General features: G+C 35.4%; 1 protein-coding gene across 10 annotated transcripts in view; it reads left to right on the top strand.

Moving 5' to 3' along the window:
- Positions 1–14,104, top strand: part of CEP128 (centrosomal protein 128) — a 667,241-nt gene that overhangs the window by 295,695 nt on the left and 357,442 nt on the right. For all 10 annotated transcript variants that reach the window (XR_013160385.1, XM_077123220.1, XM_077123226.1 and 7 more), the window contains one exon: positions 6,282–6,446. Coding sequence is in view for 9 of the 10 variants with exons in the window: in XM_077123220.1 (XP_076979335.1) it covers positions 6,282–6,446 (165 nt within the window). In the remaining variant the exon portion in view is untranslated. The remainder of the gene's footprint in view (positions 1–6,281; positions 6,447–14,104) is intronic.

Here is a 14,104-nt window from a genome sequence, read left to right as displayed (position 1 = left end):
AGCAAAATAATAAGTCAGAAGCAATACCGGATTCCTGGAGGGATTGCAGAGATTACTGCCACTCTTAAGGACTTGAAGGATGCAGGGGTGGTGATTCCCACCACATCCCCACTCAACTCTCCTATATGGCCTGTGCAGAAAACAGATGGATCTTGGAGGATGACAGTGGATTATCGTAAGTTCGACCAGGTGGTAACTCCAATTGCAGCTGCTGTTCCAGATGTGGTATCATTGCTTGAGCAAATCAGTACATCCCCTGGTACCTGGTATGGAGCTATTGATCTGGCAAATGCTTTTTTCTCAATAGCTATTAGTAAGGACCACCAGAAACACTTTGCTTTCAGCTGGCAAGGTTAGCAATATACTTTCCCTGCCCTACCTCAGGGGCATATCAACTCTTCAGCCCTATGTCATAATCTAGCCCACAGGGACCTTGATCATATCTTCCTCCCACAAGACATCACACTGGTACATTATATTGATGATATCATGTTGGTTGGACCTAGTGAACAAGAAGTAGCAACTACTCTAGACTTACTGGTAAGGCATTTGCGTGTCAAAGGATGGGAGGTAAATCCAACAAAAATACAGGGGCCTTCCACCTCAGTGAAATTTCTAGGTGTCCAGTGATGTGGGGCATGTCAAGATATCCCTTCTAAGATGAAGGAGAAGTTGCTTCATCTGGCCCCTCCTATGACGAAAAAAGAGGCACAACACCTAGTTGGTTTCTTTGAATTTCGTTGACAACATATTCCTCGTTTAGTTGTGCTGCTCTGGTCCGTTTATCGAGTGACCAGAAAAGCTGCTAATTTTGAGTAGGGACCTGAACAGGAGGAGGCTCTGCAACAAATCCAAACTGCTGTACAAGGTACTCTGCCACTTGGCTGTATGATCCAGCAGATCCAATGATGTTGGAAGTGTCAGTGGCAAGTAGAGATGCTGACTGGAGCCTTTGGTAGGCCCCTATAGGAAAATCACAATGCAGACCCTGAGGATTTTGGAGCAAAGCCTTACCATCTGCTGCAGATAACTACTCTCCTTTTGAGAAACAACTTTTGGCCTGCTACTGGACCTTAGTAGAGACTGAACACTTAACCGTGGTCTACCAAGTTACCATGAGACCCGAGTTGCCTAGCATGAGTTGGGTGTTGTCTGACTCACCAAGCCATAAAGTTGGGTGTGCACAGCAGCATTCTATTGTAAAATGGAAATGGTATATATGATACAGGGCCAGAGCAGGTCCTGAAGGCACAAGTAAGTTACATGAAGAAGTGGCCCAAATGCCCATGGGCTCCACTGCTGCCATGTTACCTTCTCTTTACCAGATCAGAGCTATGGCCTCTTTGGGAGTTCCTTACAGTGAATTGACTGAGAAAGAGAAAACTCGGGCCTGGTTTACGGATGGTTCTGCATGATATGCAGGTACCACCCAAAAGTGGACAGCTGCAGAATTACAACCCCTTTCTGGGGTGTCCTTGAAGAACAGTAGTGAGGGGAAATCGTCCCAGAGGGCAGATCTTCAAGCAGTGCACCTGGTTGCTCATTTTGCTTGGAAATAAAACTGGTCAGAGGTGCATTTGTATACTGACTCATGGGCTGTTGCTAATGGTTTGACTGAATGGTCAGGGACTTGGAAATACCATAATTGGAAAATTGGTGACAAGTAGGTCTGGGGAAGAAGTATGTGGATAGAACTTTCTTTGTGGGCTAAAAACATGAATATTTGCATCCCATGTGAATGCGCACCAGAGGGTGACTTCAGCAGAGGAAGATTTTAATAATCAAATGAATAAGATGACCCGTTCTGTGGATACCAGTCAGCCTCTTTCCCCAGCAACTCCTGTCATTGCCTAATGGGCTCATGAAAAAAGTGGTCATGGTGGTAGGGATTGAGGTTATGCATGTACTCAGCAACATGGACTTCCACTCACCAAGGCTGTCTTGGCTACAGCCACTGCTGAATGCCCAATCAGAGACCCACACTCAGACCCCTATATGGCACCATTCCCCAAGGTGACCAGCCAGCTCCATGGTGACAGGTTGATTACATTGGACCACTCCCTTCATGGAAGTGGCAGTGATTTGTTCTAATTGGAATAGATACATATCCTGGATATGTGTTTGCTTTTCCTGCACGCAATGCTTCTGCCAAAACTACCATCTGTCGGCTTACAGAATGCCTTATCCATTTTCATAGTATTCCACATACCATTACTTCTGATCAAGGAACACACTTCACAGCAAATGAAGTGCAGGAATGGGCACGTGCTCATGGAATTTTCTGGTTTTACCATGTTCCCCATAATCCAGAAGCAGCTGGATTAATAGAAAGGTGGAATGGCGTTTTGAAAACTCAATTACGGTGCTAACTAGGTGGCAATACGTTGAAAGACCGGGGTTATGTTCTCCAGGAAGCTGTATATGCTCTGAATCAGCGTTCGCTGTATGGTGCGGTTTATCTCATAGCTAGGATCCATGGGTCCAGGAACCAAGCGGTGGAAATGGGAGTGGTACCACTCACCATTACCCCTAGTGATCCACTAGGAAAATTTTTGCTTCCTGTCCCTGCGACCCTGAGCTCTGCTGGTCTACAGGTTTTAATTCCAAAACGGGGAGTGCTTCCTCCAGGAGAAACAACAATGATTCCATTGAACCAGAAGTTAAGATTGCCACCTGGTCATTTTGAGCTACTTATGCCACTGGATAACAATCCAAGAAGGGGATTACACTATTGTTTGGGGTGATTGACCCTGACTATCAGGGGGAAGTAGATCTGCAACTACATAATGGGGGTAAAGAAGAGTTTTCTTGGAATATAGGAGATTCCTTAGGGCGTCTTTTAGTACTATCATGCCCTGTGGTTCAAATCAATGGAAAACTTCAGCAACCCAATCCAGGCAGGACTACCAATGGCTCTGAAACTTCAGGAATGAAGGTTTGGGTCACCCCACCAGGCAAAGAACCACAGCCAGCTGAACTGCTTGCTGAGGGTAAAGGGAACATGGAATGAGTAGTGGAAGAAGGTAGTGATAAATATGGACTTCGACCACATGATCATTTACAGAAATGAGGACTGTAATGCTGTTTTGTTCATGTTATACTATTTCAGTTGTAAGATATCAAGTTTAAGAATGAATATTACCCAAGGATTTGCACCCTGTTCTGGAGAGATTTAATGTGTTTCCAGTTATATGAAGGACCATTGAGTATTGTTAGGTGAAAGAAAAAACGTGCATTTTATTGTTTTTTATTTAGAAATTAATATGGTTTAAGGTTGTATGTATAGCTGTCAAGTTGACAAGGGGTGGACTGTCATGGTTAGGTTCATGTATCAACTTGGCAAAGTGGTGGTACCTGTTTGTCTGGTTGGGTAAGTGTTGCCCTGTCTGTTGCGATGAGGACATTTCATAGAGTTAAATCATGAGCATGTCAGCTACATCCGAAGCTGATTACATTTGTAATCAGCCAAAGGGGAGTGTCTTCTGCAATGAGTAATGCTTAATCTGGTCATTGGAAGCCTTTTAAGGAGGATTCAGAAGAAACAGGCTCTTCCTGTTTCAGCTGGTGAGCCTCTCCTATGGAGTTCATCCAGACCCTCCATGAGAATCTTTGGCTTCACAGCCTGCCCCACGGGTTTTGGACTCTGCAATCCCACGGTCACGTGAGACACTTTTATAAATTTTATATTTGCGAGTGTTCCCTGTTGATTCTGTTTCTCTAGAGAACCCTAACTAATACCTGTGTATAAATTAGAATTATAATTTTCTAGTACTTTATGGAGTGTCTGAATGACAGCTTTAGAGTTTATTTTTTAATAGTAATTTGGAAGGATGAGATCTGGGAAGGGTGATGCAATTACTCTACTGTGGCAAAAAAGTGCCCAGGTGCTAAAAGGAGAACCAGAGATTGCAAGAGCCCTGCAGTTTCATTTTAAACCAGATGAGTTACCAATAAGGAACAGCCCCCAACCTCGTGCTATTTTAATATAATCCTACAGCTGTTAGTTGTTTGTATTGATTGAAAGGAGTTGATTACAATGGTCTCCACAGATTAGTGTACAGAATTATACACAATAGGGCTTTGGACCAGTAGCTTTATAAATGCTATATATATGTGTCTTTCAGCCTCACCTTAATTTATCACTTTTTCTGAGTCTGAAAAGTTTGGAGAAATTACCCATATTTTTTTCTCTGGAAAGATTAATTATACTTTTCCCCATCTAGTATTTTTCTTTGCATCCTTGTTTTTAAATTAAAATTTTAAAAATGTTTTAGTGAAATTCTGTAGCTGCCATTAATATTTGCAGGATACTGGGTTGTTTATCACCTCTTCAGGTTTTAAACAAAATCATTTGGATAGAGACTTTATTTCAAATCTAGAGATACTGGATTGGAATTCTGTCCTTTTGCCCTTGCTGGTCATGTGATCTTATAAGTTAAGCTTTTTTGTATCTCATCAATAAAATAAGACTAGTAATGTTTTTCTGTATTATGGTGTTGTTGTGAGCATGGCATCACTTCGTAAACCCTTAAATGTTTATTTAGTAATAAAAACCCCAACAATTAAGTTCTAACTCAAAATTAGGCATTGATATGTTGTTAAATGTTTAATGACTGGCTCTTCTCTGTGTGTGTGTGTGTGTGTGTGTGTCTTTATGTGTGTAGATCCTGATAGGTAGCACTTGCCACTTTCAGTAGTATAAATAAAACCATGTTGACTGATTATAAATATATCGGAGACATCACTGAACTGGGACAGAATTGGGAAGAGATGACACAATTGACTCTTGTGAGCCTGTAATGAACTGGCTTTAGCACACCACTGACTGCAGGTGGAAACATTTTTTATACCCATGCTTTTTTTTATTGAAACTTAAGATTGTAATTGTTCAGGTTTCCTGATGAAACACTTTATTTTATAAATTTATTTTGTTGTGAATATAGGATTGCTCATAAAATATCAATTCCTTTTTTAATTCAAAGTGGCATCAAGTCTTCTGTGACATTTGTGGGGGGAATAAAATGAAGATTTTTTTTTAAATTCACAGAGCTTCATTTGAGAAAATTGCTTCCTAAGACTACGTTCCTACATATCCAATTAAACCTAGGTAATAAACATAAAAATAAAATAAACTTACAGGTGCATTTTAGGAATTAAAACATTTATCTTAAACACGTTATAAATGGTTACTTATACACTGAATAACTGTACTTGTGGCCAATCTAGCATTGCAAGTTGTACTCAGCTAGTCCATAAAACCTTATGATATATATACCTTTTTGGAACCATGTGTAGTGGAGTACTGGAAAGCATGGACCTTTAAGCCAGATTTCCTGGGTTAAATTCCTGCCTCTTCCCTCAACCAGTATAGGCCTTTCAGGAAATTATTAACTTTTCTTTACTTCATCTTCAAAGGGAAAGAGAGTGATAGTACCTATCTCTTCAGGTTGTTGAATGGATGAAATGAGGAAAACCTGTATAGGAAAGATCTTAGAACAGTGCCTGACACATAGGGGATGTTCATGTTGTTGATATTTTGAAATTATGTAAATTAACATTCCTGGAAAATATTTATTGAATCCCATAGAGTGAAAATATTAATTTTTTTTTGTAAGCTGACTTTGGTTATAGTACAAAGGTTGAAATATACTTTACTACATATTTATTGGCGCTGAAATAATTGCTGGTAAACTTTTTCATATTAAGTTGTATGTAGTTTCTTGGCTGCTAAAAACTCATTAACCTTTTTAGTTCTACAAGGGTAGTATTAATAATTATTTTGTACAGAAAGTTTACAACTCTTCTGCAACAACCAGAATGTAGGTAAAACAGGCATGCTTCTTTTATGGACGAGGGATTTTCTCATCCATAATGAGCATTATAAAATGAGGAATTTCAGTCAGCAATACCATCTCATAGTATTTCCCTTTTGGAATGCTTCTTTATGACTATCTTCTCAGTGAGGTTTATACCAACACATTTTTCCTTCATTGTTGTAGATGTTGATTGTTGCATCTGTCTCATTTATTGTTCATATCTGTTAACTTCAGCACATAATAAAGTACCTGTTACTTAGTAGATGCTCACTCAGTGTGTTAAATGATTGAATAGATGCAAAGAACATTTCTTTTGTGTATATTTGCTTAATGTTACTGTATAAATATTTAGGGAGAACCAAAATTTTCAAGTGTTTGCCCACTGCTAGAACATTTAATTTGTTTACCATATAGTTTGAATGTAGCCAATGGACTTTCTCTTTTTTCCTCTTCTCTTTTTCTCAGGCAGAAAGCTTAGAAGATAAGAATATGGCTAAAGTCCATTGTTGGCAACTGGAGAAATTGAAATTGCAGTGTGACAGGCTGACAGAAGAATTAGGCCAGAATGAGGATGAGAACAAGAAACTGAAGCTAAAATATCAATGTTTGAAGGAACAGCTAGAAGAAAAGGTAAAAATATAAAAGTCTGAATTAATAGACTCGAATTTCTTCTAGTATTTCTTGTAGAGCATAGTTTATGTACTAATAAATGATTATAGTCTTTCGTAGTAATGTTGTGTTGGTGCCAAAAGACATGGTAGAAATTTGTGAAAATGCTTAATTTTTATCCTTTCAACCAAAAGTCTCCTTTTAATATATTTTATTTTAAATTTCTTGTTTATCTTAACATAGGAGTTTAGAAGTAAGGTAAAAAAGAAAGAAACTGTGGATACTGAAGACCTTTTCTGTCAGGAATATTTTATGTCAACAGATAGACATGTCTACTCATTTATTCTCAAAATTCTTTGTTTGGTTGTGTTGATTCATTTTAATCTATGAGAAAATCGACCTCAAAATAAAATATCTAATAGTTGTTAAGTGCTCAGTATGTGCTAGGCTCTATAACTTAATTGCAGCAATTTTATGAAATTGATACTCTTATCCCTATTTTTATAGTTTCAAAGATTGAACCTTATAAAGCTTGGTAACCTTTGTACAATCCCAGTGGGCTAACTACTTATCATTAGATGTGTCACTTTATTTTGGATGACTGCTGTATATCAGGTATTGGGTAGAATTCTAGTGATTTTTAGAGAGTCTTTACGTTGGAAGGTCTCTTGTGGCAAAAAGTAAACTAACAATAGAAGACAGAATATTTACATTTACTTTCGTTTCTTTTTCTACCAACTTCCTAAAAGGATTTGCAATGGAGTATGATAGGAATAAAATGTAAGAAAAGACCAATACAGTATAAAATAGGAAAAGGTAGTATAGACACTGGCCAAATGAATCCTATATTTGAAAAGGTTACTAAAATGTGGATGGAGAGATCCCTCAGTGTGAACATCAGAAAAGTCTTCATAAACCTCCAAAAGAAACTTTCTTAATTCCTTGCTCACTTTTTCCTCCTTTTTTTTTTTTGCATGGGTAGGCACTGGGAATCGAACCCGGGTCTCCGGCATGGCAGTCAAGAACTCTGCCTGCTGAGCCACTGTGGCCCACCCCCTCCTTTTGTTTTTTGGTCAGATTTATAAATATGTATATGCCTTTTCCCTATCTTTTTAGTAATTGTTGAAACCATGACACTAAAATATAAATTAGTTTGGAGTTTAGGATTAAATGTGCTTCTATTGCTAAATTTAGGCTCACAGACCTGACGACAGCTATAACTTAGTTCTTATGTCGTGCTTTATTTTGATTGTATTTATAGTTCACACATGTGCATTGTACCTGTTGCCAAAGTGTAATTACTGTGGAGATAATGTGAATTTTCCCAACTTTTCCATAATTAAAATTTTAGTCAGAAGATTATGTTAACATGTTTTATAGTTCCTCATTTGCACTTAAATAGTGCTGAAAAATTTGGTACGTTAGAAATTTTAAAGTTTATCTTAGCTTAAAATAAATGTTTTTTCACTGATAATATTTGTCATGTTCCAAATATATAGATGTATGATAATGGAGCATTCAGACTTAGACCAAAGTTTCAAGAGTTAATGATTTTCTCCCATTACCATGTGTTGAGCACCTTCTTTGTGTTTGACATTCTGAAGGGAGGATATAGAGAAGATACAAGTCTGTAATCAGTGAGTACATAGTGGTATCAAAATTCTTTTCGCTTTTAAAGCTATGTAGTCAGGTCTTATCAGAGGGTGCTAATACAGAGAAAAGATGGTCCCTGGAGTTTAAAATGGTGAATAATTTTAAAGAGTTACACACACATGTAGTTGTATGCAGTTTACATGCATGCTTTTGTTTCATATTGATGTATTGAAAACATAATTGCTATGCACTTTTGATTTATGTAGTTGTTTATGTTGTCAGTTCTTTAGTAAATTTAGTTATTAATCAAAATTTTGTTGGTTTGGGCTATTTACAGATAGGGCCTTTCATTTTAAGAGGTGTTATAGCATTAGTGGTTAAAGACACGACTGTGAATTTGAATTCTTTTCCAGCTGTGTAGATTAGGGCAATTTTCTTAAAACTCAAAGCCTCAGTTTTATCATCTATAAAACAGGTATACCTCTATTATAGGATTAAATGTGATAATGTATGTAAAGCACACATTATTTGACACCTAATAAACTATCAACTAATACTAGCTGTCACTATTTTGTTGTTATGTTTCCAAACATATGCTGTTTGAGTGTTGCTTGACTGCCTGTGGTCTATCTAATAACATATTAGATAGTTAAGGGCCAGGGAACTGGAATTAAGAAATTATGCTAGAAATACTCTAATTGGAAGTTCAGAGCTAGACTATGTTAAATTATTTGAGACAGATGGTCTACAAAGGAGACTCCCATGTTTAAAGAGCTTGCAGTTTTATAAGAAAATGATACTTAAAGGCACTTGTGTGCTAAGTATACCAAACAGGTGGGCAGGTTTATAGTTAAATTTTCTATTTTAGGACAGGAAATACAATCTGATGATTTTTCCATCCCCAGACCAGTTCCAGGACTGTCACATAGTAGATAATTTACAAATAAATATACGTATATATACAAACACACACACATATGTATAGTGATAAAAATATATCACACACACACAAATATATATATATATCAAGTATATATATGTTGTCTTTATTTGAAAGGATTATGTGCTCTAGAAAAACCATGTTTTTATCCTGATCCATCTTGTGGAGGCAACCATTTCTTTTAAATCTCTATTCAGTGCTGTAGGTTGGGAAGTTGATTAGATTATCTCCACAGAGATGTGACCTGTCCAAGTGTGTGTGGTAAGTTTTGATAGATGATTTCCATGGAGGTGTGTCTTAACCCATTGAAGGTGGGGTTGCTTACTGGAGCGCTTTAAGAGGGAACAATTTTGGAAAAACCTTTAGAGCAACACAGCCACGAGAACCGTGAGAGCCCATGCAACCAGAGACCTTCGGAAATGAAGAAGGAATAAGCTTCCAGGGGAGCATCACTAAAAAAGAGGCCTAGAGACAAAGCTAGCAGAATGTCACCATGTTTGCCATGTGCTTTTCCAGTTGAAAAAGAAACCCTGAATATCATCGACCTTCTTAAACCAAGGTATCTTTTCCTGGATGCCTTAGATTGGACATTTCTATAGCCTTGCTTTAATTTCGACATTTTTACAGCCATAGAACTGTAAACTTGCAATTTAATAAATTCCCCTTTTTAAAAGTCATTCTGTTTCTGGACTATCACATTCCAGCAGCTTGCAAACTAGGACGTATATACACACACACAAACACACACACACACACATATCAAAAGTTGGCCAAACTGAAGGAATTGAAAACAAGATAAGAAGACAAAAAACATATTTTCAGTGGAGGAAACACTACTGACTTGTAGTCCTAAGATTATTATTTAAGTAATGCAATGAGCTTAATAAATGGGGACTTATGAATGAAGATGGTTTATAATGTGACTCTGCTAATAGTTAAAAGAGAAGCTTTTCTTATTTGCTTAACAGAGTAGTATTCTTAAACTTCCTCCAACACCGAACATAATTATGTGAGGCTATTTAGGCCACTTATATACACCCTTTGTCTTTTGTTTTTTAATTTCTTATACTATTATTTTGACTGCATCTTTTGTTTTAGGTCTTTGTTTCCTGTCATGGGCCAACTTTTATGACTTGATAAACTAAGAAAGGTTACAACTGCATCAAAATTCATATAAAGCACTAGCACCAGCAGCTTTAATCAGTGGCAGAAGATTGTTGGTACGAGTATATATTTAGGAATAACTAACATGAGCATATTCTCCTCATGTATTCAGTGGTGATAAGTGGTAATGAAATGCATTTTTTTGTAACATCTGGTTTTGCTTTGTCAAATGTTAGTTTTTCAATTTTATGTGATGAAAAGAATAAGTGCAATCTAAAAGAATGTTTATTTATGCATTTAAGACTTTATAATGAGGTTCTTGCCAGAGAAAAAGCTGTTATTAAATGTTACAGAAAGAATTTTCTGCCATCTCTAGTATCATTAAAATTGATTCCTTTCACTTAAAATTTTAGAGGAAAATATTTTGGATTTCTTCTTTTGCTCCAAAAGGATCTCATGTTACTAATCTTTTGATTCTCCTGCCACTTACCTGGGAAATCATAATGCTGTGTATTCTATCAGAAACATAATTTAAAGCAGAGAATTAGTGGATAAGTAGATCATTTTTGCTCAGCAAAACATTCAAAGTTTACATAGTGAATGCTATAAATGTCTTTGCATCTAGTTTTTTAAAAATATTGCTTAGTCATGAATTTATTAATGATACTGTCTTTAGAAGTTTTGAAGTGATTTTGCAGTATAAATATTACAAGAAAGTTCATTTTAATTTTGGACATGTTTACACATTTTAGAGATAGTTAGTGCTTAAAATTAAGGAAACATTATTTTTCAAATTATTCTGCTTGAAGTGTATATATTATCTTACAACTTATATTTTTGAAGTATGACAGTTTTATCAAAAACATATATACTGTTTTATTCAGATTTATTTATAAGCAACAAGAAAAATGGTGTAAAGAAAATGATAGAAATGTTTTAAGATTGTTTTTCTAAGTTTGATGTAAACATAAAGATATTGCTTTTTAAACATTTGTGAAAGAATAATTTTATTTTACTGATAGTATTCATTTTAAATATATAATAAAAGGAGAAATTCTAAATACAGATATATTGCTCTTTAAAAGGGAATACTTAAAAAATTATAAAACAAGACGTATTTATTGTGGAAAATGCAGGACACTAGTTAAGATGATTTAAAAACTTACCTGTAATATTTTCTTTTAATTTTTTTCCTTTCTTTTTAAGATTTAATTTAATCTTTTATTAGAGAGTTGTGGGTTTACAGAAAAGTCATGTGCAAAATGCATGGTTCCCATATACCACCCTATTATTGACACCTTGCATTATGTTGTATATTTGTTACCACATAAATTGATGAGAGCACATTTTTATAATTGTACTATTAAATATAGTCCAAAGTTTACCTTAGGGTTCACTGTGTTGTTCAGTCCTATGAATTTTTTTAAAAATTTGTGTTCTAGTAACATATATACAACCTAATATTTCCCACTCACCCACATTCTGATATTCACTGCTGTTAATTATATTCACAGTGTTCTGCTACCATCTCTACTATCCATTACCAAAACTTTTCCATCATCCCAAATAGAAATTCTGAATAATTGAAGCATTAACTCCTCATTTCCTATCCCTACTCTGTCTTCTAGTAAACTATATTCTAGATTTTGACTTTCAAGAGTTTGCTTTTTCTCATTATTTGATATCAGTGAATTGTACATGATTGTCCTTTGTGTCTGACTAATTTCATTCAGTATGATGTCTTCAGAGATCATGTTGTTACGTGTATCAGAACTTCATTCCTTTTTATGGCTGAATAATATTCCATTGTGTCTATACCACATTTTGATTATGTGTGTATCTGTTGATGGACTTGGTTTATTTCCATCTTCTGACAATTGTGAGTAATGCCTCTGTGGATGTTGGTGTGCAAATATACGTCTGAGATTCTCCTTTTAATTTTTTTTTTGGTATATACTAGAAGTGGAATTGGTGGGTGAAATGGTAATTCAGTACTTAAATTTCTAAGGAATTGCCTAAGTGTCTTCCGTAGTGATTATACCATTTTACATTATCACCAACAATGAATATTTTCTCCAATACTTGTAATTTACTGCTTTATTTTTTTAATTAGTAGCCATTTTAGTGCGTATGAATGATATCTCCTTGTGGTTTTGATTTGCATCACTCTAATGTGTAGTGATATTTAGCATCTTTTCATGTGCTTTTTATCCATTCATACATCTTCTTTGGAGAAAAGTTTATTTGAGTGTTTTGCCCATTTTTTGATTGGTTGTTTGTCTTTTTTTGTTGTTGTTGTTTAGTTGTAGGATTTATTTATATATTCTGGTAATTAAACTCTTATTGGATATGTGGTTTCCAAGTATTATCTGTTGTATAGATTATGGTTTTGCTTTCATGATGAACTTCTTTGAGGAACAGAAGTATTTAATTTTGATGAGGTCCTATTTATCTATTTTTTCTTTTATTGCTTGTACTTCGGGTGTAAAGACTAAGAAACCATTCCCTAACACAAGGTCCTGAAGATGCTTCTGTGTGTTTTCTTCTAGTTTTATAGTTTTAGTTCTTATATTTAGATCTTTGATTCATTTTTATTTTAATTTTGTACATGTTGTGAGGTAGGAATCTACCTTCATTCTTTTGCATTTGGAAATCTAGTTTTCCCAGCACCATTTACTGAAGAGAGTATTCTTTCCCACTTGTCAGAAATCAGTTGGTCATAAATGTGAGGTATGATTTTTGAGCTTTTAATTCTATTCCATTGGTCTATATATCTGTCTTTGTGCCATTATAATGGTGTTTTGATTACTGTGGTTTCATTAATACATGTTAAGATTGGGAAATGTAAGTCTTCCAACTTAACTCTTCTTTTCAATAGGCTTTGGCTATTTTACCTATAATTTTTCCATCTAACTTTTTTTTTCAATTTTTTGTGAAATTCCTTCCAGAGTTTTTTCCTATACACACAGATACACAGATCCCAATTGAGATCATGCTACATACACATCTTTGTATTCTGAATTTTTTCATATGATTGAACATTTTTCAAAATCAGGTTTATTTGCCACCTTATAGTTCATCTCTTGTATGAAGCATTGTTTTGTTATTGATTACATTATTTACTTCTTTTCTATTTTAAAATTCTAGATCAAATAATTGTAATACTATATGATCCAGCATTTTTCACATTTGGAGCTTCCATTTGCTTTTGTTACTGTTTTAATTCTAAGCAGAACTATGAGAACATGCTTCTTGCTACTATGTACCCAAACCTGGAGAAAGCCAGAGTTACCTTTTCCCCTCATTTCACCTTGCTCCTCTCATCTACCCAAAAGAAGATTCATATATGGAACTTCCTCGCTACAGGGAATGCTGTCATATCCTATGCTCTTTTCTGTTGTATCAGAAGCAATAAGGACCACTTATGGCCAATACAGATTATGTAGGCTATCTGTATTATGTATTAGCTACCTACTTATTTCAATAGCTATTGTTTTCTTCAGTGGACATTATTTTCTTTTACTAATTTTTTCAGAAGTTGAGAATAAGCCAGATGAAGCAATTAAGAGGAACCTTAAAATCAAGCCTTGTGAGACATAAATCTATCACAGTTTCATAGGAACTTAAGACATCAATAGGTTGAATGCATCAGATTTCATAGAAATGTTTTTTGTTCCTTCTCATGAAATGTTTTAATTATCTGTGAAGTGACACCTAGGAACATATTTAAAAGCTATGGTATGTAGGATAAAAATGCTTTGACAGTAGTTTTCTTTTTTTTAATGTGGCTCTTTCAAAGATGGTAATTATAATTCCCATTTGTAAATGTAATTATGACGCCCATTTTTACAGATAGCAGAAACTTAGTTGAGAGAATAGCAAGTTGGCCCGTGTTGCATAGCTCAAGGCGATAGAAACAGGATATGAGCCCAAATTTCATTTTCCCCATGTGCATTTTGCCTGTAAAATAAACTTAGATACAAGTCTTCTCATATCACTGTGAATTTAAACTCAGGTTTATCACTTTCAACAGCTTACCATA

The sequence above is a fragment of the Tamandua tetradactyla genome, chromosome 12 (genome assembly GCF_023851605.1).
Source record: "Tamandua tetradactyla isolate mTamTet1 chromosome 12, mTamTet1.pri, whole genome shotgun sequence".
Taxonomy (NCBI): domain Eukaryota; kingdom Metazoa; phylum Chordata; class Mammalia; order Pilosa; family Myrmecophagidae; genus Tamandua; species Tamandua tetradactyla.
The sequence above is the reverse complement of the archived record's forward strand: the minus strand, read 5'-3'. Positions and strand labels throughout refer to the sequence as shown.